This window comes from Trachemys scripta, chromosome 6 (assembly GCF_013100865.1).
Source record: "Trachemys scripta elegans isolate TJP31775 chromosome 6, CAS_Tse_1.0, whole genome shotgun sequence".
Taxonomy (NCBI): Eukaryota; Metazoa; Chordata; order Testudines; family Emydidae; genus Trachemys; species Trachemys scripta.
The window spans coordinates 56,723,241-56,746,619 of record NC_048303.1 but is presented as its reverse complement, the minus strand read 5'-3'; the positions used below and the strand labels follow the sequence as shown (position 1 = coordinate 56,746,619).

Sequence of the window (23,379 nt, the reverse complement as noted above, 5' to 3'; positions counted from 1 at the left end):
TCCATCTTCACCGGTACTATTTTTACAATTGCAAACCTCTGAGAAACTTCAAACAGTTGCCTTTTTAAATTTAAAAAAAGCAATCTGTACTAAAGATGTTTTCTTGTATTCACAAATATAGAATTTCTTTCAAAAATTGCAATACTCTGAGATGCAGGATGGATCAATATTAAATGAAGTATCATTGAGGTTTAAGGAATGTCTGGAAATAGGTATTTCATATTATTGTGTAGGAGGGAAATCTTCTGCTCCACCCCCTCTTCAGTAGGACACAGTATTTATTTGTGGACCTAGGAGCTTGAGATCTCAGACCCTAAAATCATGATATGATTTATTGGAAAAGCTAATACAGATAACTTTTAGGGGTATCTAAAATAAAGTACATTTTTAACCCTCCAAGGTCTTTACAGTTGCACCTATAGTAAGGGAATCTGGCTTTACAGATTGTGGGGTATGAATTGCTTTTATAAACTCCCTAATACATTCTAAAAATAGTTTTTCATTAATTAATTGTTGTAATTGGTACTTATGAGAGTCAGCACTAGGTCTATGCGATGAAACCCACAGTACTAGCTTTTCAAGTTGTTTCCAGCATACAATACTGTGATACAACTATTAATATAATTAGAGCTTTCATGAACAAAGAACATCAACTTGAATTGGTTGGTTATGAAAATGTATTGGAAAAATAGATTCATTTCCAGCCCTTCTCCATCCAAAGGGAAGATGATGTCTGAGCCCCTTTGTAAAATGTTGGCCAACTATCAATGAGTAAGAGAGGCAAATGAGACAATCTTTTGCCTTTACAACTTTTTATACTCCTATACAGTGCAATGCTATCTGGAAAGGGTTAAACATATCTCCTCTGTATTATTGAGCCCGAAGGAAGTAGTAATCACAGAGAGAAATGTGTAGCATTGTTTTTTTTTTTAATGTAGTATTTATCCTTTTGTACAGGATGACTGCATTCCCATTGCTTAAGTACTCACTCAGTATTTTCCTCGTCTTGACTTCCGTTAATGAGGTTTCTTTCTTTCTCACCCATACTGCCAATAATAGGGTTTTTTTTTTCAAATGAAATCTTATTACTTCTGGCACTCACATAATGTGAGATTGGGTTGTGTTTAGTGTTGAAATCAAAAGGATAAATAGTAAGCTTGTGGCCTGTGAAACAGTAAATGAACTTCAGTATTGATTTATATGTCAGCAAGAGCAAATGTGTTATCTTCCCAAAACCAAACATCATCTGATCATAATAAGAAACAGGAAGGGGATAAAAATCTGCAAAACAAAAATGTGTTTCTGTTGCAAAATGTTAGATTATTAGTGTTTACTCAAACTAGTAATTGCTAACTTTACAGACACTACTCCCACTGCGAGATGTAATGTATACCTTTAAGATCCAAGCTATTATTAAAAAACAGATGGGATTGATACGTAATTTTACCCACATTCAGCAATTGTTTGGGGGGTTTTTTTCTTTGTGTAGACTTGGAAAAGCTAAAGGCTTTCCTCATGATTATCCCTTTAACAAAGTTGTATTTTATTGAAAAATGCAATCTACTCTCATGAAGGACATGGGGATGCCTGTAATATTTTATGAATATGTTCCTTCCATTTGTTTGATATGGTAGTTTTTGCTATATGAATTCAAGGGGTTAATTCAAGCTGAAGTTGCTTGTATCTATGCAAGAAGGGGGTTGAGAGCTTCAAATAGACTGTTTACTAGCCCTTAAAGGACAATGCAAGTGTAACTTCCTTTTGAAGTTTTACCTCTGACCAGGTGGAGTCCAATAGTCTGGCTTGTAACCACAGGAGGGAGAATCAGAAGTGGGGGAAAAGTGTAAAAAGGATCTTTGGAGAGTAAAAGGACAATTTCTTAAGGACAGCAGAAGCAGGGTCTGATGGGGAGATGGGGACAGACTTGAAGCCTGTGTCACTTTTTCATTAGATAGATTTACACTTTGTGTTCCTGAGCACCACTCCCATAAAGGGCCCCCTAAACATAACAGTAGATCGACTCAGCTGGAAAACATCGATCAGATCTCTGGGCTGATCTCTGAACCAGGCAGTTTTTCAAGAGATTGCTTGAAAGTTCCAACATCAGAATATAGATTTTTCAGCAATATTATCAAATTGCAAGATATCACTATTATTTTACAGAGAGACAGACTAAAAAACAGTAATGAAAGTGCTATCTTGAGTGACCTCCTCTGCTACTTTATGCGTTTTACCAATTCCCTTAGACTCATAGACTCTAAGGTCACAAGGGAACATTATGATCATCTAGTCTGACCTCCCGCATGATGCAGGCCACAAAAGCTGACCCACCTACTCCTGGAATAATTCTTTCGCTTGACTCAGCTGTTGAAGTCCCCAAATCATGATTTAAAGACTTCAAATCGCTGAGAATCCTCCAGCAAGCGACCCCTGCCCCATGCTGCGGAGGAAGGCGAAAAACCTCCAGGGCCTCTGCCAATCTACCTTGGAGGAAAATTCCTTCCCGACCCCAAATATGGCGATCAGCTGAACCCTGAGCATGCGGGCAAGATTCTCTAGCCAGACCCTCTGGAAAAAGTTCTCTGTAGTAACTTTTAATATCCCATCATTGACCATTGTTACTAAATCCCAGCGATGGCACGTTATTGACCTATTGACTAAAATCACTTTATCCCATCAAACCATCCCCTCCATAATTTATCAAGCTTAATCTTAAAGCCAGAGAGGTCTTTCGCCCCCACTATTTCCCTCGGAAGGCTGTTCCAAAACTTCACCTCTCTGATGGTTAGAAACCTTCGTCTAATTTCAAGCCTAAACTTCCCGACGGCCAGTTTATATCCATTTGTTCTCGTGTCCACATTAGTACTGAGCTGAAATAATTCCTCTCCCTCCCTGGTATTTATCCCTCTGATATATTTAAAGAGAGCAATCATATCCCCCCTCAGCCTTCTTTTGGTTAAAGTAAACAAACCGAGCTCCTTTAGTCTCCTTTCATACGACAGATTTTCCATTCCTTGGATCATCCTAGTGGCCCTTCTTTGTACCTGTTCCAGTTTGATTTCATCCTTTTTAAACATGGGAGACCAGAACTGCACACAGTACTCCAAATGAGGTCTCACCAGTGCCTTAAGGAGGAACCAGCACCTCCTTATCCCTGCTAGAAATACCTCCCCTAATGTATCCCAAGACCGCATTAGCTTTTTTCACGGCCACATCACATTGCCGACTCATAGTCATCCTGCGATCAACCAGGACTCCGAGGTCCTTCTCCTCTTCCGTTACATCCAACTGATGCTTCCTCAGCTTGTAACTAAAATTCTTGTTAGTCATCCCTAATGCATAACCTTACACTTCTCACTATTTCTAATTTGATAGAAAGTGATGAATGCGCTTTTGGGGTGAAATCCTTTGTCACTGACTTCAGTGCGGCCAGGATACCTGAGCAATACATAAAACTTTTGAATTTACTGATGTCCTGGAAAGAATGTGGACTACAAGATAGTGCTCCATCTTTTCCTACAAGAAGTTCTCTCCTTTGGAGGTAGAGCCAGTACCCTCAGGGGACATATATCTTCTTGTATCAAACTTTTGAACTCCAGGGGAGTAGTCCCTCATCATTCAGCTTCAAATCTTCAAATTCCTTAAACTGCAGAATAGGTTAATCCACCCAGGAAACTCAGTGCTATTCCACAGGCATTCACAGGCCCACTAATCATTTACACCCATTGAGAATCTAGTGCAGGCTATGTACAATGTCACTTTATTTTCTTACTATTATGCTAGAGGTCCTAGCAGTAGTTATGTCCACACATAGTCTCAGAGCTGGAAGCAATTTAGTTGGAAACTTACTGCTCCATTTTTCATGGCATTGATGATATAGTGGAGTCAATTTATAAGGACATTTTCCATTTCACAATATTATATTCTTGCCATTTTGTCCTTAAACAGAATTCAAGAAGTCAAAACTGATTTTTCTCTACTTTCATCTCTGACGGGGGTCAAAAAGTCATTTCTACAGGATATAAAATTGAGTGCATTCAATTTACAAAATCAGGGATTTAATCCCACTTTAAGGACCCAAAGCCCAGTCCTAGATCGATGGCCACATTCTTAGTAGAGAAGACCAGCATGTCTAGCAAAGAGAGTATGCAAAGTGGCAACATGGACCAACATCCAAACCTGGAAGCTGACCCTACAAGCTGCCCTACACAGAATTGTTCAGGAATATGATGCTCCAAGCCATGGTTCCGCCTTAATCCTGCCAGTTTAGTCTTTTTTTTTGTCTGTTAGTATTCATATACTGTTCTCTCTTGTATTTTTACAACTGGCTTCACCAAATAATTTAGTCAATTTAGTCAGCAACTCAATAGAGAATGGAAAATGTTAACTGATCTGTCGATTTCTCTTCTCTGAGAAAGGCCCTTCCAGTGATCTGTCCCTCCTTGTTCCTTTGTATATGAATGTTTTCTACAGTTGGATTTACAATATTGTAAATTAAATCCAAAAATATCCAATCAGCTTCTCAACTGAGAAGATATCTGACATAAAGCTGTTCCATTTATTCTTGCTGAAGTTAACCAATTACTAGTCAGAGAATGCTTTGAAAAACTCTCTGAAAGGGACCTCCAGGCTGGGCCCACATATGACTGTTAAGATATATTTTATTCTTTCTGCCTCTGGCATGACCAAAGAGGGACCCTACCTCACATGCAGGTTACAGACCCAAAATGATTGGACCAGTGTAAGGATAAAGCATAAGAATAACTGTGAGACAAACATCTGTCAGGGATGGTCTACATAATACTTAGTCCTGCCATGAGTGCAGGAGACTGGACTAGATGACCTCTGGAGGTCCCTTCCAGTCCTATGAGTCTATGATTCTAATTTCCATATCCACTGTGGTTAACTGCTGGTTCATGGAATTCAAATAACGGACTGTGTGCAAGGTGTTGTAATGATTTAGAAATAGGCAAAATAGTCATCCTGGATATTGGAAGCGAGAGATAAGTGCAATTAATTGCTATTGGAATTGTGGTCTAAATCCTCCTATGCTGGAGTCAGAAAATGGGTTGGTTTTATGCGAATACAGTATGTCCACCCTTTCTGCTTGTTTAGCTTATGAAGTAGTGGTATAGGAATGATTAACATCAGGGTCTAAAGTAAGCCTCCTAACAAGCAACTGAGAAGGTCTCACTTTAATGTTAGTGTTGCCTTACAGGCAGTGTGCAATGTCTGCATCAGTCACATATCCAGATTTGGAGCTGGATAAACTAGAACATTGGTTTATCAACAACCATTATAGAAGCCAATCTTGTGTTTACCATTAAAAAGTCTGAATCTTCCAGCACTAACCACACAATGTTATGCAATTACCACAGCTTTTCCTTAAGCTTAGAATAGGATATGTCTGTGGTGACTTATAATAGTTGCCAGAGGTTGACTTGATAATGGCTTTTACTTTTGAATATTATAAACATTCTTAAAGGCCCTGACTAAGGACTGGTACACACCTAAAACTTAAGCTGACCTGGTTATGTTACTGAGGGCTGTGAAAAATTTTGTGCCCTCTGCAATGCAGTTAGGTCGACCTACCTCACACAGTAGATGCAGCTACTTAGAATCCATCTATCAACCTGGCTACTGCCTCTCAAGGGGATGGATTTACTACAGAGATGGAGAAACCCTTTCCATTTCTATAGCAAGCATCTACACTATAGTGTTATGGCGGTGTAGCTGCAGTGCCTCTTGTAGTGTAGACATACCCTCAGGTGATTAAGCAAGTCCCTACCTTTGAGCATGTGAGTAGTTTTTGGCAATATTCTTGATGAGTTCACTGGAAGTACTGGCTGTCCAATATGATGATTAGAGCTGGCCGGAAAAAAATATAATTCCCATGGGGGAAAAATTGAATTTTTTGGGAAAAAATTAATTACTAATCAGAAGAAAAATTCAAAAATTTGAATTTTTTCATAGGAGCTAAATTCTAAAAAAAAAAAAAAAAATTGTTTTGGGAGAGCCAAAACAGATTTTTTCATCCTGCTCCTAGGGGCAACTCCCCAGGGAGAGTCATACTGCCTAGGTAGTTGGGGCGCTAAGAAGCCTGGGCTCTCTGGTAACCCATCACGTAGGCCACCAAAGAGCTGAGGGTTTGCAAGCCCTGGGACATTGACTTCCCAGCAACCTGTTAGACAGGCTGCTGAGGAATTGGGGAGTCCAAGAAGGCAGACAGGCAAACAGGCAGAAAACCTGCCTATCTGCCTGGTTTCTGTCAAGTTTTGACTGAATCTGTACATTCCCATGGAATGTTTTGATTTCATTGAATCAGCATTTCTGATGGAAAACCAACCAATGCTTGCTGTGATCAGTGACATAATTCTGTCTTTACATAAACAGCTTTATTTTACATCTATAAATACCACTTGCACTTTGCACTCTCATGAGTGTCTAATTAACATGCTAAGTGCACTTAAGCACAGTTTGCATGCCAAGAAATGAATCCAGCTGCTGATGCTTTTTTATGTAAGACTCTTATTATCATCAGTTTGGCAGAGGAATTTTAATGCAAGATAATACCTTATAGCAAAAGCTTGCCAAAATAAGGCTCTGGAAGGGAATATTGTTCATTTAAACTGAAAATTATTTTCAGCTCAGTAATGGCCTGCTCTTGCTCCCATTGAAATCAAGAGCAGAATTCCCATTGACGTCAACTGAAGCAGGATTGGTCCTTAAATCTGGAGGGCATAGTTAAATTTGATACATTAATGACACATTAAAACACATCAGTAAAACCCTCTAAGTGCCTTAATTTAAGGAAAGGTGCAGTAACAGATTATCTTGCACCTTTAGTCAAACATAATGGAAAAAAGTAGTCATTAACAATTATCAGCTCTTCTCTGTCATGTCATGGTGTACTGGTAAAATTTAGGGGAAATGTGAAGATAAGAAATTGTCTTCTAAAATAAGGCCTTTGCTCTTAATTAGGTCTGTAGTCAGTATAATTTTTTAGTTCCAATCTGTAGTTTGAAGTAGCAAACTTTATGGATTCAGAAAAAAAGCCTCTTCCCTCCTCCACCTTCAGTTGCCAAGGAAAAGTTGTTTTGAGCTCTGATAGTGCTCCATTAAGAATGTTATCTACCATATTAGTACTAGAGTATATAAAGCTGGTATAATCAAAAAAAGACTGAAGTCCATTCTCCATCACTTCACCTAGAAATAGTCTGAATTATAGCAAGTTTTTATTTTAATTAACAGCATCCCAGTATAAATATTTTGGCATCCTGCAGTGTGTGTTTGGAAATTACTTTTGATTCACCAGACCTACAAATTTTTGTAAAATAGTTATGACAATTATTGACAAAAGAAGGATGAATATTTAAGAACATTGTTCCTAAATATTTATTTTCCTTTCCATTTACAACATTAAATTATGCACTTAACTTTAACTTGCATTACAGCCACAGTTTTTGTCAGAACTCAGTGATAGAATTGTGTATGTTGTCTAAAATATACATTTTCCTGTATTATTTATAAAAAGGATTTGCGTAACAGTGCAACATTTGCTTTACCCATCTCACTGATTTTTTTAAAATGTTGTGTGCACTTCCGGAACAAGTCTGAGTTTGTACAAAGTGAAAGGCTGAAAGTGGTGGCTGTATTTTATAATGATTTTGTGCCTGATTCAAGATGTTTAAGTTTGTAGTCACTGATTTCCTCCCCCCTCCCCCCCAGCATTGGCAGCATTGTCAAATGGTTTCCCTTATTAGAATTGAGGCACAACCTCTAGTGTTGCATGAGGCTTCATGAGCTGAGAAAAAAAATGGGAAATAGCACATTATATTATAAAGATTATGGCAGCAAACAAAAATACTGATTTGTGTGATATTTCTTAATTCAGAAAATGATTAATATGTTGCAATAATAATTTAGTATAATTTGGAAGTGGGAGGGGAAATATAATTTTAAAAAGTACTTTAATCTATAAAGTATGAGAATTTTCACTTTCATAAAATATCCACATCTAGATGTCAATTTGTCAGCAATAAATGATGTTTACAGAAAAATTACTGGGATGATATAAGGTAAGAATCAATAGCAGAGCAAAACACTTGAGAATAGTGGCTACCACACTAATATTTGAAAAGACAACCAGAGATTCAGTAGGGCTTATATTTGTGTTAAATGTGAGTGGAAGAAGAGAGCCTATCTGGTTAATTATCAAAACAGGTAAGTAATATTTCTGTGTAAATGTCAGCGTTTTCAATGTTCACTCTCTGTTACGCAAGTTCAGATGGGTTTAAGTACCAAGTTTCCACATGGTTTCGATAATCACTTTAGTCCCGTCCTGGACTTCGTGAACAGAAGAAAACTATTGATGTTACCAAAACACACAAATATATGTTGAAGTTTAATTCCATTTTCCTTTGCAGAGATTGAACGTGCACTAAACGTAGTCAGCAGACTCACTTTGGTGAAAACATACTAACTTTCTGCAATGTTTGTAGCACGTGTGAAAAGAGCAGTTACATCACTAACTGAAATATTCAAACACAGCTAATTTATCTCTGACATTTACACTATACTGTAGTATTGTACTGGATAGAAGACAAAAACTATATAATGAGTCTCCTTTATTGTCGACCCTAATTCTAGAACTACTTTGTGTGGTGATGTGCTTTGTAAATGAGAATGGGAATTATCATTAAGATGGCAGAGAAGTCTCCAGAATTATATAATATTACAAATAGACAGGAGAGAATACTGACTAGAAATATTTCTTTTGATGCATGTACACTTTGTGGCATGCTTCTTTTATTGAATATTGAAATGTCAGGTTAAATTATGGATAGCCAATCATATCAAACTACTGCAAATAGGACTCTTCATCTGTGTCAGAATTTCTGAGAGAAAACAAAAGATATCTGTTTTTTTAGAACAAATTTGAGAGAACATTTTGTAATCCGAAGATATGTTTTTAAAAGGATACAAGGATTTTTCCACAACCAGTGAGGCTGTTCTCTAAATTCCCTTTTGGGACATGTGGCTAGTAGATCAACTAGTAGTTGTACTTAAATTCAATTAAGCTTTTCATTTTTTGTTTTGTTTTTAAATATCAGTGGTCAAATTAGGAAGTGGCCTACATAGACATCAGCAAAACTGAAGGGATGACTGCTGAGAATTTAAAATGGTGCCTCTGTAAGATTGGCCCTCCCCTGATGTTTTTCCATAATAGTCAAGTGTTTGTGGGTATAAGAATCATTTTAGTGACTGCAGATTGTCATTCTGAACTTTATTTCCCTCCTCTTCTGTAGCCCTCTTTCCCCTCCCCCCCTTCCTGCTTCTCATAGTGCTTTGTATTATTTTAATCAAGGTTTCATCTCCCATAATATTTTTGACATTCCTTTTTCAGGTTCATTCATTCAAACAATGCCTCTTCATCAGATCTTAAAATATTTATTTGTAGCATAATTATTCCTGTGGGCCAGGGGAGGAAAATATTATGTCCTGGAAAGCAGTAACTCTGAAAGATTTGTGGGTAATGGTGGATAATCAGTTGAACACAAGTTCCTGATGTGATGCTGTGGCCAAAAGAGCTAATGCGATCTTTAGATGCATAAACAGGGGGATCTTGAGTAGGGATAGAGAGGTTATTTTACTTGTGTATTTGGCACTGTATTTGATTTATAAAAAAAAAAATAATCTACAGATAAGGGAAACAAACTTTTCAGCCTATGTTTCAATAAATGCTGGAAGAATAAATTACAAAAGAAATGTTTGCATATTTTAACTAAATCTGTTTTTTCTTTAACCTGAAGTTTCAGCCCCAGAGTTTACGCCTGTCAGACATGCACAGAAAATCTCAGCTCTGGAGAGGAATAGTCAGTATCACTTTGATAGAGGGATGTGAACTGAAGCCCATGGATGCAAATGGATTGAGTGATCCCTATGTGAAATTCCGGCTGGGCCATCAGAAGTACAAGAGTAAGGTAACTTCTTTTAACTGTGTTCGTACTTAACATTTGGGATCTTCTGCTTGAATGACTATTTTAATACTTCTGGAACTTTGTTGTATTACTGCTTAGGTGTTACAGCTCCTAGAACCTTTGTGTAGTTGTCATTTATTATTACTAAAATTGAGGTAAATATGTGGATGAAGAAAATGAAGCATTGGAAAAAAGTAATTTTTATTTTATTTTTCAATATGCCAAATACAGCAATATTATGGTAACATGCCCAGGAGTTTACGTTTACTACCAATACTCTCATCTAGGAATTCAGCAAGTGTCGGGCTCTCTCATGCCCTCATGCAGAGGTTGTTTGTGCCCGTGACAGTGATTTCCATCTGCATGGGACTTATGCACCTGCAGATCAAACCAATCTGGTTTGTGTGTTTGGGTTTACTGCAGGAACTGGTCACCCATTTATGACTTCTATCCTTACAGGACACTGACTGCAAGTAACAGCACAATTTTAGTGTTTTTAATTTATTTTTCCTTTCCTTTTTCATTGTCCCAATTAATTGGTCAGATTTCCAGGCTGCTGTGGGGACGGATTAAAACTAGGGCTGTCAAGTGATTAAAAAAATTATTATTAATTGCAGATTTAATAGCACTGCAGAATAATAAAAATACCATTATAAATAAATATTTTGGATGTTTGCTACCTTTTCAAAGATAATTATTTCAATTACAACAGAATACAAAGTATACAGTGCACTTTATTATTTTTTATTACAAATATTTGCCTTGTAAAAAAGATAAACAAAAGAAATAGTATTTCAATTCACCTCATACAAATACTGTAGTGCAATCTCTTCATCATGAAAGTTGAACTTACAAATATAGAATTATTATTTTTACATAAGTGCATTCAAAAATAAAATAATGTATAACTTTAGAGCTTACAAGTCCACTCAGTCCTACTTCTTACTCCTCCTTTAGAGGAGTTGTCTTGGCTTATTGAAGAGATAAGATATTTTATCTCAGAAAGTCAATATTCTGGAGATGGGAAGGGTGAGAGTTGTGCAGGAGAAGGGTGAATTCTTGATGCTGCTCCTATTGGGTTGGATTTCTGGGCTTGCCTGCCTCCTGTCCAAAGAGGAAGAGAGTTTCATCTTAGAGATCGGCATTGAGTGTTTGGAGGGAGGGGGGAAGGAGAAAGCAATAACTTGTGCAGGAGAAAGGTGAGGGAGGGTTGCTTGCTGCTTCTGGAAGGGTGGTTTCAGGTACTAGGCTCACCACCTTTTACTGAGCTAGGTGGGCTCCCTTCAGCCGAGCAAGCCCTTGTTTCCAAGGGAGAGTGGATTTTACTTCAGGGATTTGGCATGCAGCAGGGGAGGAAAGGCTGGCGTAGGGAGCTGAGCTCGCCAGGCCCCTGTTCTCTGAGTGCGCCCCCCCCCCGGAGTGAGGGGCCAGCCAGGGGCAATGGGGCACGGCACGGGAGAGATATGGGGGGGGTAGACCGCCAAAGCGAGGAAGCGAGGGGCTAGCTGGGGGCATTGGGGCACTGTGCAGGGGGTGTGAAAGGGGTTGGTCCTCATAGCAAGGGGCTGGGTGAGGGTAATGGGGCAAGGCGTGGGGGAGTGGGAAGGCACAGCCATGAGCACTGTATTTTGTTTGGTTGCCAGGATGGTCCATATGAGCTCTGTGTTACTTCCTCCCCCCCCCCCAAAAAAAAATATTTCTCTTTATCTTTTCAAACTGTTTTTCTCACAAACTCAGACTGTGGGGGACTAGACAGTTTAGAATTATCTAATCAGCTATAGCTTAATAGCTACGTTGTCATTGTTTGCGCCAACAGAGGTCAGAAGACACCATATATTTTTTTGGAAAGAACATTGTGTTGAACATGGTTCCAAAGAAACTAATAAAATAATTTCTTTTCAAACATTTCAGATAAAGTAACATGCAACATATTTTCAGCTTGAAGAGTAAAAAAATTACTTTTGTGTTACATGTCTAAAAAGTAATCTCTTAATGCAACGTTTGCTTTGACCAACCTGGGCAAAACAAAGGCTGACTTAAAGACTAATAACAGATTAGCCAAAACCACTTTTTCTTCCTTTAGAAAACCCTCACAGGGAATATTTTGCCTGTTGTTTTTTTTTTTTTATCTAGGTACTTTTTTCAAGTACCATTTTTCCATACCTTGCGTTTTTTGCTTGAAACAAACAGCTTCGCTCTTGTAGTTCCAAAGTGAATGACGTGATACTGATGGGAAGGGACAATGTGATTATTCTGTATAGTTTTAGAAACTGCCAGTTGTCTTCAGACAATTGTTCCATATTTCACATATTTCTTCTGACTTAGTGTCTTTATTCTGTAAATAAAGTTGGAATGAATGTTCCTTATTTTTACTATGCTGGTATTTGGGCTTGAACCACAATTACTATACGGATGGTGGACTCTTGTCTTATTTTGACCTTTTCACTCCCTGATTCTGATTAACTTTTAAATTATAAGAAATTTTATATAATACCTATGCATTGTGTTGTCATTAACTCCTTATTTGATACCATAAAGCTCTTCAGATGTCTGAAGGTCTGTTCATAGAATCAGTAGGGTGAAATCAGCTCTCCTGAATCCTCTTGCATCTCCCACAACTTGCCCACCCATCCATTCCCACATAGAGGCTAGAATTAACAAAGTTAATTGCCACCTGCTTTATACAGAGTTGTGTTGAATGTTACTTATTTTGAATTGTTGGCATCTCTAATTGACACATTTTTATGTGTACAAACCAAAATGCTGAAACCAAATTTTCGCCCACACTTTAATGTTAACTTTTGGATGTTTAATTCTACTAAAAATGATTAAAGAATGCACTTTTTAGTTCTTTCATAGGTCTGTAAGACTCCTAGTGATAAATCCAGTGGAACTGTGGCCCTTGTTAAAGTCAGTACACCTCTACCTCGATATAACGCTGTCCTCGGGAGCCAAAAAATCTTACCACGTTATAGGTGAAACTGTGTTATATCGAACTTGCTTTGATCCACCAGAGTGCGCAGCCCCGCCCTCCTGGAGCACTGTTTTACCACGTTATATCCGAATTCGTGTTATATCGGGTCACATTATATTGGGGTAGAGGTGTAGTTGCCCCATAAGGAAGACATTGAGCCAGTTTCCACTCCTGCTCAGTATAGAAGTTACTGCTGCTATTAAGCTGTGATGAAGGAGATTGCTTCTTTTTCTCTAGAGAGGGCTTGGTTTATAAATTATATGCAGGGGCGGCTTCTTCTTTCTATGGTTTTTGCTGCCCCAAGCATGGCAGTCAGGTAGCTTTCAGAGGCACGCCTGCAGGAGGTCCGCCGGTGCCGCGCCTTCAGTGTCCCCGCCGCCGAATTACCACCGAAGCTGCAGGACCGGCGGACCTCCCACAGGCATGCCGCCAAAGGCAGCTTGATGGCCGCCCTCACACCAACCGGCAGGCCGCCCCCCACAGCTTGCCGCCCCAGGCACGTGCTTGCTGCGCTGGTGCCGGGAGCCGCCCCCGATTATATGTTTCTTCTTTGAGCAGCATCCCTCTGGGCCCAATGCACATGTGCTTTTGATCTGAGATTTTCAGTAACAGAGCCCATTCAGTTCACACATCCACTTTAGACATCCTTGGACTGAGGATGTCTAGGGAGGATGTGTGAGCTTCACAGACAGGCCACCCTCAGTTCCTTCTCAACTGCCTGGTGGCCTGAGACTGAACCTTTATTTTACCTGGTCCCAATTTTTTCCTGGAGTTCACCTTTACTGTAACTTAGTATATTTTAGTTTAGTCTAGTCTAGTAATTTATTTGTCATTATTTGTTGAATGAGTCCCCCTTCTATTTCTGTTGTTTTTTTCCATTTAACACCACCTTCCCCCCCCCTTTTTTTTTTGAGGGGCATCTATCAGGGGTTATCACTTGTTATGCCAAGTTCCCCAGGCTTCAAGCACTGCCTTTCCAGCTGGGGTCCACCCCGGTTAGCAAAGGTGGTTCTCTATGCCCACACTGTTTAGGGGACACCTATATACTATCCAAGTGTTAGATCTGTACTACTTTTAATAGCAGATCTGGAAACTGAAACAGAGAAATTGAATTTTGGCTTCTTATGATAGAGGAAGCCCTGATACCCGCTTCAGACCTGGGTTTGGAGGACCCTCTTGTATACCAGTCTTCAAGTGCACTTAGTGCCCCGTCAACCTCTGTATCAAAGTGACAGAGACGTTCGCAGTATAAGGATGAAGGTACCGACAAGACTCCATGGAAGAAAAGTTCTGAGTCTCCCACCGGAGATTTTTCTTTGAAAAAATCTCAGTCACCCCAGGAGACCTCAGGTCCTGGAATAGGTACTATTGAGGCTCTGGTACCAGGAGCTCATCAAGACTTTGAGTTCTTCTGACAACCATGGTACCAAGCATGCTTCAGTACCAATGAAACATGATCTGAGCAGAAAGCCCAAGAAATCTGCTTCTTAGAAACCAGTACCATCTGGAGACCCAAGCATTCTGACTCTAGAAGGCTGATAACCATCCATCTTCGTACCTAAACTGGTATCCCAGTCTGCTACACCGATGCACCAGTAGACATCAGAATCTTTGGTATTGTCACCGTCTGTTAGACATGCACCTCCAAAACAATCAGCACCTCAGATTGAGACAGACACCAGTGAAGCAATCAACATTAGTATTGACTATGGCTGTTGTGGAGCCTTACTAAATCTCAGCTCAGATACATTCAGCACCACAAGAATTCAGATTCTCCAGGGGTCTTTTTGTTTCTAAAGAACTGGAGTCCCCATTGCTAATGGGTACCAAGCACTTGTCAACAGTGTTCTTTCTAATTTTTCCCATGCATGTGTGGAATGAATTCTGTTATGTGCACCAATATGGAGGAGATGTGTAACACAATTCATGTGGTGGGGGTGGGGCCAGGGGGTTCAGAGTTTAGGAGAGGGGCTCAGGGCTGCGGCGGAGAGTTGGGATCCGGGGGGGGGAGGGCTCCAGCTGGTGGTGCGGGCTCTGGGGTGGGGCCGGGGATGAGAGATTTGGGGTGCAGGCTGCCCAGATCATACGACAGGGAGAGACAACTCCCCCCAACTCTCTCTCCCCACAGCAGCACCTAGGCTTGGGAGGGGAGGGGGGTGAGAGGCACCTCTCTCCCGGTGGTAGCAGGTCTGTGCCAGGGCTAGGTGGGGGCTGGGGGAAGGGCGCCTCTCCCCAGGTTGCGCAAGTCGGGGGCAGGTCTGTGTTGGGGCCAGCAAGGAAAGGTGCTTCTCCCTTCTGCGGCAGGTCCGTGTTGGGGCCAGCCGGGAGAGGCACCTCTCCCAACCGCAGCCCTGAGCCCCTGTGCGGGGCTTAATAGGCAGCTGCGTGGCTGCACAGGTTAGAGGGAACTTAGCTTGTCAGTATCAAGATCTTCTGGGTCACTGAGATCTTATCTTTCCCTGGTGACTCTGACTTCTCCAATACCTGCTGCACATGGTAGACAACTACCTTCATCTTTAGTTCTGCCTCACTGTTGGACTACATTAAGAATTTTTCTTATGCCCAGATCTCTGTCTAGGTGTCTCCTATATACCATGGAGAGACCATTTCCTGGGTCACCCATCATGAGAGGAATGTGCATAAGGATAAATAACCTTATGGCCCTTCTCATTAGTATGATCAACACTGGATGGCCGCTCCTCTACCTTATGGTCTCCCTCAGACGCCATATTGGTGTCTCTATCACCAGCAGTTTTTGAAAGCTCCTAGCTACTCCCATGGGGAGCATAGAAAAATCTCCTGTACCATATCTTCCTCCTCAGCCTCAAGAGGAAACTTTCAAGAAGCTAGAGGTGAACCCCCCACCCCAATACAAACATCTCTGTCATCTCCAGAAGAAGATGTAATGCCTCGACCACCTTCTTTGGTGGATGATTTTGAATAGTTCCAGAAACTGATTAAACATGTTGCTGACTCACTCCAGTTTCCTTAGAGGAGATCCAAGAGTCAGAACATAAACTTTTGGACATTGTACATTTGACAGTCTCTGGCCAAATTGCATTGCCAGTCAATAAGGCTCTTATGGAACCTGCTAAAACCATCTGGCAGACCCCTGTCATGACTACGGTCCAAAAATTCTGAGTTTTTTTTCCTCCCACCCACAAACAAATTATTTAATCAACGAATGTGGCAGACAGCACAATGCAAAAAATGAGGTTTACAACGAAGACCAAGAGTGACTTGATCTGTTTGGTCACAACAGCTACTCTGCAGTGACTCTGCAATTCAGGATCACAAATTACCAAGTTCTGATTGCAAAATACAACCACCCCAGTTATGGTAAATTCAACAACTTTATTGAACATCTCACTGAGGAACACCTGAGAACAGTTCAGAGCCATCATAACAGAAGGTCAGTTCTTAGCAAAGACCTCATCACAAGCCTCCCTAGATGCAGCTGACTGTGGCTCAGGCCATCTCCACCACCATCATCATGCATTGAGCATCCCAATTACAATTATCTGGTTTTCCTAAGGAGGTTCAAGACTGTGGATGGGCCTGCCTTTTGATGGACTCATGCTCTTTTCAGAGTCCACGGATGAATCCTTACATACCTTAAAAGACTCAGAGCACACTCACGTCTTTCGGAATATATATGCCTGCAATCAAAGAAAATAGAGTAGATTTCAAACCACACAGAGATCCCATATAGTCTAGATTTCAAAGTATCATGGTTCTGTAGAGCCACCAAGAAAGAGATCAAGATATCAAAAAAGAGACACCCTAACGGAACTGTTACCACTACCCAACTGTCGTCCTCAGCCATGATGATGGTCTGGTTGAAGGTCTGGGAATATCCTCCTTTTGAGAATACCCAGTTTTAACCCTTTGGAGATCAGTTTTCCCATTTTCAACTTGCCTGGGAACAGATTATTTCCAACAAATGGGTTTTGGAGGTTATAACAATGGGTTACTCCAACCATCTTATCTCCAACCCTATTTAGGGGCCCATCTCACAAACTGTTGAGACAGGAAGTCATCCCTCTCCTACTCATAGTGGCCATAGAACCAGTTCCAATCCAGCACAAGGGGAAGGGCTTCTATTCAAGTTATTTTTGGTTCCAAAAAAAGTATGGGAAATGGAGACCAATATTAGATCTTAGGCTCCTGTATGCCTTTGTGAAATCACAGAATTTCAGGATGGTGTCTCTTGCAGCTACAATTCCATCATTAGATTCCAGAGATTGGTTTTCAACCCTCGACCTTCAGGATGTATATTTTCATGTTGCTATTCATGCTTCTCACACGAGATTAGTTGGTCAGGATCACTTCCAATATCAAGTGCTTCCCTTTGGCCTCTCCTCTGCCCCAAGGGCATTCTCAAAGATCACAGAGGTGGTAGCTGCTCATTGATATGAACTGACAATCTGATTCCCTTACCCCAGTGATTGGCTGCTGAAGGGCTGTTTTTCTTTGCAGTACAGTCAATAATGTCCCTATTCCTCAGGCTAGGATTTCAACTCAACATTGAAAAGTCCATTTTGACCTCAGTACAATAAATACACTTCAGAGGGGCTTATCTGGATGCTGCAACAATCATATCTTACCTTTCTGTGGACAGGTTTATGACTTTAACAAGACTCAAATGATCCTCCAAACATTGGCAAGAAATTGCACCCAACTGCTGACACTCCAGGAGTCTCTTTTCCCATTAACCTCTTTAATCTGAGAGCTGTCAGAAACACCTGTATCCACTTGCTTCCATTAATCAGGGACACATCTGTCAAGGCTGTGACAGATAATATGGTCTGAACGTTCTACATCATTAGTCAAGGAGTGGGACAAGATCCCCCCGTCTTTGTGTCAAAGCAAGAAAGCTATGGAACTGGTGAACAGCCAATCATATCTTCATCTCTGCCTCCTATGAGTAAAAAGGATCATGGCCAACAATCTCAATAGGCTTTTCTCCCAAGATGATGAGTGGGAACTGGACTTGTGGGTTCTCACTCACATTTTTCTGACTTGGTGGTTCACAGAAATGGACCTCTTTCCCAACACCACCAATAGGAAGTGCATAAAATTTTGTTCCACAGGAGGAATGGGTCCTCAGTCCCTGGGGGATGCCTTCCTTATTGCTTGGATGAAAAGCCTTCTCTGTGTATATCCTATAACACCATTTGTCTTGAGCGTGTTGAATGAGATCAAACAACAAAGCCAGTACCCTTATATGAATCATCTCGTTTCTTGTCTGGCATCGAAACTGCCATCCATTTCTCACCTGTTTTCTTAGGACTCCCGTCACCTCTTCATCTGAACCTAGGAATTCTTCATCTTAGAGCTTGTTTACTTAATGGTTTTCAGGGTCTCGGACTTTCTGTTCTGCAGAAGTCTAACAGGTATTGTTAAACAGCAGGAAGATATCTACGTGAAACACTTACCTTCAGAAGTGGAAAAGATTTCACCACTTGTGTACCTGATGACAGTTTTCACCTGTTCCTCCTTCGTTCTCCACTGTTCTTGTCTGTCTGTTGGAACTGATAAAGTCAGGTCTCTACACGATTTCCATCAAGATTCACTCCGTAGCTGCATTTCATTCCTTTGTGGAGGGATTCTCAGTGTTTGCTCACCCCACAACAGCAAGATTCATCAAGGAGTTGATGAAACTTTCCCCACAGATTAGAGAGTACACTGCTGTAAGGGATTTAAATTTGATCCTTAATTGTCTCATGAAAACTCCCTCTGAGCCTACGACAATCTGTTTCCTCCTTCACCTGTCCATGAAAGTGGCTTTTTTTCATGGCCATAAGCCCTGCCTGACGAGTTGGAGAAATCGGTGGTTTAACGGAAGACCATCTCTTTTTCAGTATTCTTCAGGGAGAAAATTTTGTTACAACCACCTCTGAAGTTTCTACCAAAGGTATCTTCTGAATTCCGTATCAACCAGGTTGTTTATCTTCCAGTCTTTTTTCCAAAACCACACCAGACCACAGAGGAAGTCATCCTCCATGCTTTGGATGTCAGAAGGGCATTAGCCATCTATCTGGACAGAACCTTTTAGAGACTTTTAGAAAGTCTCCACGTTTTGTTTAATTTACAGACAAACAAATCCACTCAGAGACTCTCAAAGTGGATCTCTGGATGAGGCTGCCAACATTCAACTTCCTTGTAGGGTGTTAGCCCATTGTACAAGATTCCAGTCTGCTTCCATGGCACTCTTGAGAGAGGCATCTGGGCTTCAGTATATACTTTCTCCAAACTCTATGCCATGGTTCACGATGCCAGATCACATGCTGTGCTTGGTAATACAGTGCTATCTTCAGTGTTGGACTTGACTCTTCCATCTTCCAGTGATACTGCTTGGGAGTCATCTGAAGTAGAGCACTCATAGGAACACTACTTGAAGAAGGAGAGTTTATTCACTTCAAGATATGTATCCCTATGGATGCTCCATTATCTGCCCTCCTTGCCTATGCTTCAGAGTTGTCTCAAGGAAATTCATGGCGGAGAAGGAACTGAGGGCAGTTTGCCTGTGCTGCTCTATGTATCCTTAGTGCAAGGCATAAGGATGATCTGGAGCACATGTGTGGGCTGAACAGGTACGGCTAATTAAAATCTCTGCTCAAAGGTGCATGGGGTGCAGGCATACTTGAAGTTGAACACCCACAGGGACACACATCTTGAAGAACAGCAGTTACTGCACAAGGTGAATAACCTCTTCTCAGAGATAACTAGAGTAAAAATCACTATAGAAGCTGTCTGCTTCAACCTGAATTCATTTGCATCCTCTCCTGTAATTAAAAATAAACAACAAATTAGCTTGGTAAATTCATTTTCCCCACCCCTACAATCTCAAACATTATAATGGCAAGAAAAAGAGGAGGAGATCATGCAAAGCTGGTTAACTGCAGTTGCTGGTTAAATGCTTTCAGTTTATTTGTCATTTTCAGGTAGCCTTTTTTTTTTTTTTTTTTTTTTTTTGGTTTTGCTTTAGAAAGACAACTTTGTCACTTTCTTGTCACTCAAGATTAGGAATCATTACTCTAGAGAAAAATGGTTCAGTTCCCAATTCATTGTTTTACAGACTTTCAGTGGTGATGAACTGAGAGATTTTGGAGGTTGGTACTATGTCCAAAAGGGGCATGGGGTTGTTCAGTAGCCTTATTTTTTTTTTCCTTTAAAAAAATCACCACTAAAGCCATTAATTGTGTGAATAAGACTTTCTGGGCAGCAACTAAAGATTAATTTCACTGTTCAGGAAGAACATGGCTGCACAGTGCAATAATGACTTTCTTTACTCTCCTTTCAGATTGTGCCAAAAACGTTAAATCCTCAGTGGAGGGAGCAATTTGACTTTCATCTCTATGAAGAGCGAGGTGGAATTATTGATATTACTGTGTGGGACAAAGATGCTGGCAAAAGGGATGATTTTATTGGCAGGTGTGTGCAATTATAACCTACTAGTACTCTGGAGATGAGAGCATATGATTACAATGAGTCTTGTTGTTAAAACTATTCCTTATAACCATTTGTCCTTGTAAAGAAAATACTGAGCTTTTACAAAATATAAGTACATTTTCCTGCATTTATGACAGTCCTTGTTGTAATGCTTCCGAAATAATTATTTGCTTGACCAGTAGGTGGCAGATTTTACCTATTCATAGACGTAGATTTTCAAATGTGGACATATTGTATTAAGAAGTATAATCAAGATGCAGGTGGTTCCATGCGGCAACATTTTCAGGGTTGGGGTTAGAGGTGAAAGAAATATCATGAATTACAAAATGCTTGTAAGACTAAAACACATCCTCATTTTTAATCTACTGTGTGGGTGAAATGGAAATCTTAAAGCACTGCACACAACCTTTTTTGCAATAAAATATTGTCATTGATGTAATTAATTCTCAAGGGACTCAATATTTGGGATCTTTTCTCAGAATTCAGGAAATGATTTCTATCTGAATCACCAAACTCAAACTGTTTTACTGTGGTAGGTCATGGTAAATACAGCCCATTTGTATCCGCTCATAATAGAAAAAGTCTCAAAACTATTAATTGTGTGTAGCTACTGTGAAAACGTAGCCTTATTGGGAAGTTCAAATATTCAGTTACATCATATGAAGTTACAGCACATTCTGGTAAATTGTATTAATCCTATTTTTTCTGGGTAGTTATCTGTCAGAGTAGAATATTAAAAACTTGTAGCTGCTATGACTAGTACATTGATGCTTTGTAATCAGTAGACTTAGTCATTGTTGAAAGTACATATTCATGAATAGAATTCCTATGAACTAAGCCTTATATTTTCCATGTCAATGTGTTAATCTTTCCCCCCTGTGTTTAGAGTAGCGCCTTTGTTTACCATACTAGATGATGGGGCAGACTGGTCATAATATTACATTCTGCCTTCTCCTGGAGACAGCGTTTTATAGAATGTGAAGAATCAGAATAGATTTAAATTTTTTGGTGTATAAGAGCCTTAATGTCAATCATTTTTTTAAAATATATTTTCATTGTAATTGTATTTTATACAATGATACCCTATTATCTGGGATTAATATATGTGTATGTTTTGTCCCTGTCTCATCTGCAGTGAGTGGATATAATAATAACTTTAGTTTGGCAGAGTAGCTGAATGGGTCTGTCCTATGTGAGTACCTGTTATGCCTTAGAAAATAGCTTCTATTCTGTGTTCATTTACTACAGAGTTTTTTCTCAAAAGACGAGATTTTAAATTCCAATAATTGACTTTGCAGGACTCTTTGTATACAAGGCAGCTTTTGCTTTTTATTATTATTAACAAGAAGTAATATTATTACCACTAAAGTATTTTACAGATGAAGATATAGTCCCTCATGCAAAGAGTTTGCAGTCTAAATAAAGACAAAGCATACAAGTGTAAAAATAAAGTAATTACAGAGCAGGAAGAAGGGTCCATAACCACAGGAACATGAGGTTGTGTAGATAATTATGCACACATCTAAAAGAGTAATATGTTTGAGTTTTTCTTCTTTTAAAAAAATAACTTGTGGGCATCATGAAAGTAGTGATTTCTGTTTGTTTCATGAAGACCCTAATATAATACCAAGATAATACCTTTCTTTAAAAAGACTGCTTGTAACCATTGCTATTTTTAAATGGGGAATAAATAATTTGAATGGTTTTGGTGGTCTGCCTCAAGATATGAAAGTGATTCACATTATATAAATACTGAAATAGACAGACAGACCTCTTTCTAGGCATATCTCAGAACCAGTAATCTATCCTCATCCTTCTTAACTTGTCAGCCACCTTTGACAAAGTTGACCAAGGGGAATAGTGGTGGGGGAAAAAAACTGGCTTCAAAATTGAGGTGGATATGTTTATGGAGGGTATGGTATGATATGATGAGACTGCCAACAATGGCATGTAGCTGATCTGCAACTGCTAGTAGTAAATATTTCCAACGGCCAGTGATTGGACACTAGATGGGAGGTCTCTGAGTTCCTACAGATAATTATTTGGGGGGAGGGATAGCTCAGTGGTTTGAGCATTGGCCTGCTAAACCCAGGGTTGTGAGTTCAATCCCTGAGGGAGGCCACTTAGGAATCTGGGGCAAAAATCAGTACTTGGTCCTGCTAGTGAAGGCAGGACTTGACTCGACTCGACGACCCTTCGGGGTCCCTTCCAGTTCTATGAGATAGGTATTATTTCCCAAGTATCTGGCTCGTGAATCTTGCCCATATGCTCAGGGTCTAATTGACTGCCATATTTGGGGTCAGGAAATTATTTTCCCCTGGTCAGATTGGCAGAGACCCTGGGAGTTTTTCAACTTCCTCTGCAGTCTTCCTCTGCATAGGTCACTTGCAGGTTTAACCTAGTGTAAATGGTGGATTCTCTGTAACTTGAAGTCTTTCAACCATGATTTGAGGACTTCATTAACTCAGCCAGAGGATATGGGTATATTACAGGAGTGGGTGGGTGAGGTTCTGTGGATTGCAATGTGCAGGAGATCAGACTAGATGATCATGATTGTCCTTTCTGGCTTTAAAGTCTGAGTCTGAGACCATGCTGTTACTCCTGAATTTTTGTCTTCCCTTGGCTTCCATGACTCTGCCCTCTCCTGCTTCTCCTCCTACCTCTCTAATCACTTTTTAGTTTGTCCTTTGCAGGATCCTCTTTGTCCCCTCTCCAATTTTCTGTGGGTTCTACAAAGCTCCGTCTTTGGTCCCCTTCTCTATACTTATCTCTGGGTAATCTCATCCACAAACACAAATTCAATTGCCATCTCTATGCTGATAATTTTACAGACCTTCCTCTGTATTCCAGATCTGTCTCCTCTTGTCCGTACTAAATTTTCTCTCTCTCTGATAGCTCCTCATGGATGTCTAGCCACCAGCTCAAGCTAAACATAGCTAAATAAGAGCTCTTAATCTTTTCTTCCAAGTC

General features: G+C 40.1%; 1 protein-coding gene across 3 annotated transcripts in view; it reads left to right on the top strand.

Annotated features, from left to right (window-relative positions):
• Positions 1 to 23,379, top strand: part of MCTP1 (multiple C2 and transmembrane domain containing 1) — a 311,966-nt gene that overhangs the window by 103,133 nt on the left and 185,454 nt on the right. For all 3 annotated transcript variants that reach the window (XR_004646273.1, XM_034774661.1, XM_034774660.1), the window contains 2 exons: positions 9,813 to 9,983; positions 20,261 to 20,391. Coding sequence is in view for 2 of the 3 variants with exons in the window: in XM_034774661.1 (XP_034630552.1) it covers positions 9,813 to 9,983; positions 20,261 to 20,391 (302 nt within the window). In the remaining variant the exon portion in view is untranslated. The remainder of the gene's footprint in view (positions 1 to 9,812; positions 9,984 to 20,260; positions 20,392 to 23,379) is intronic.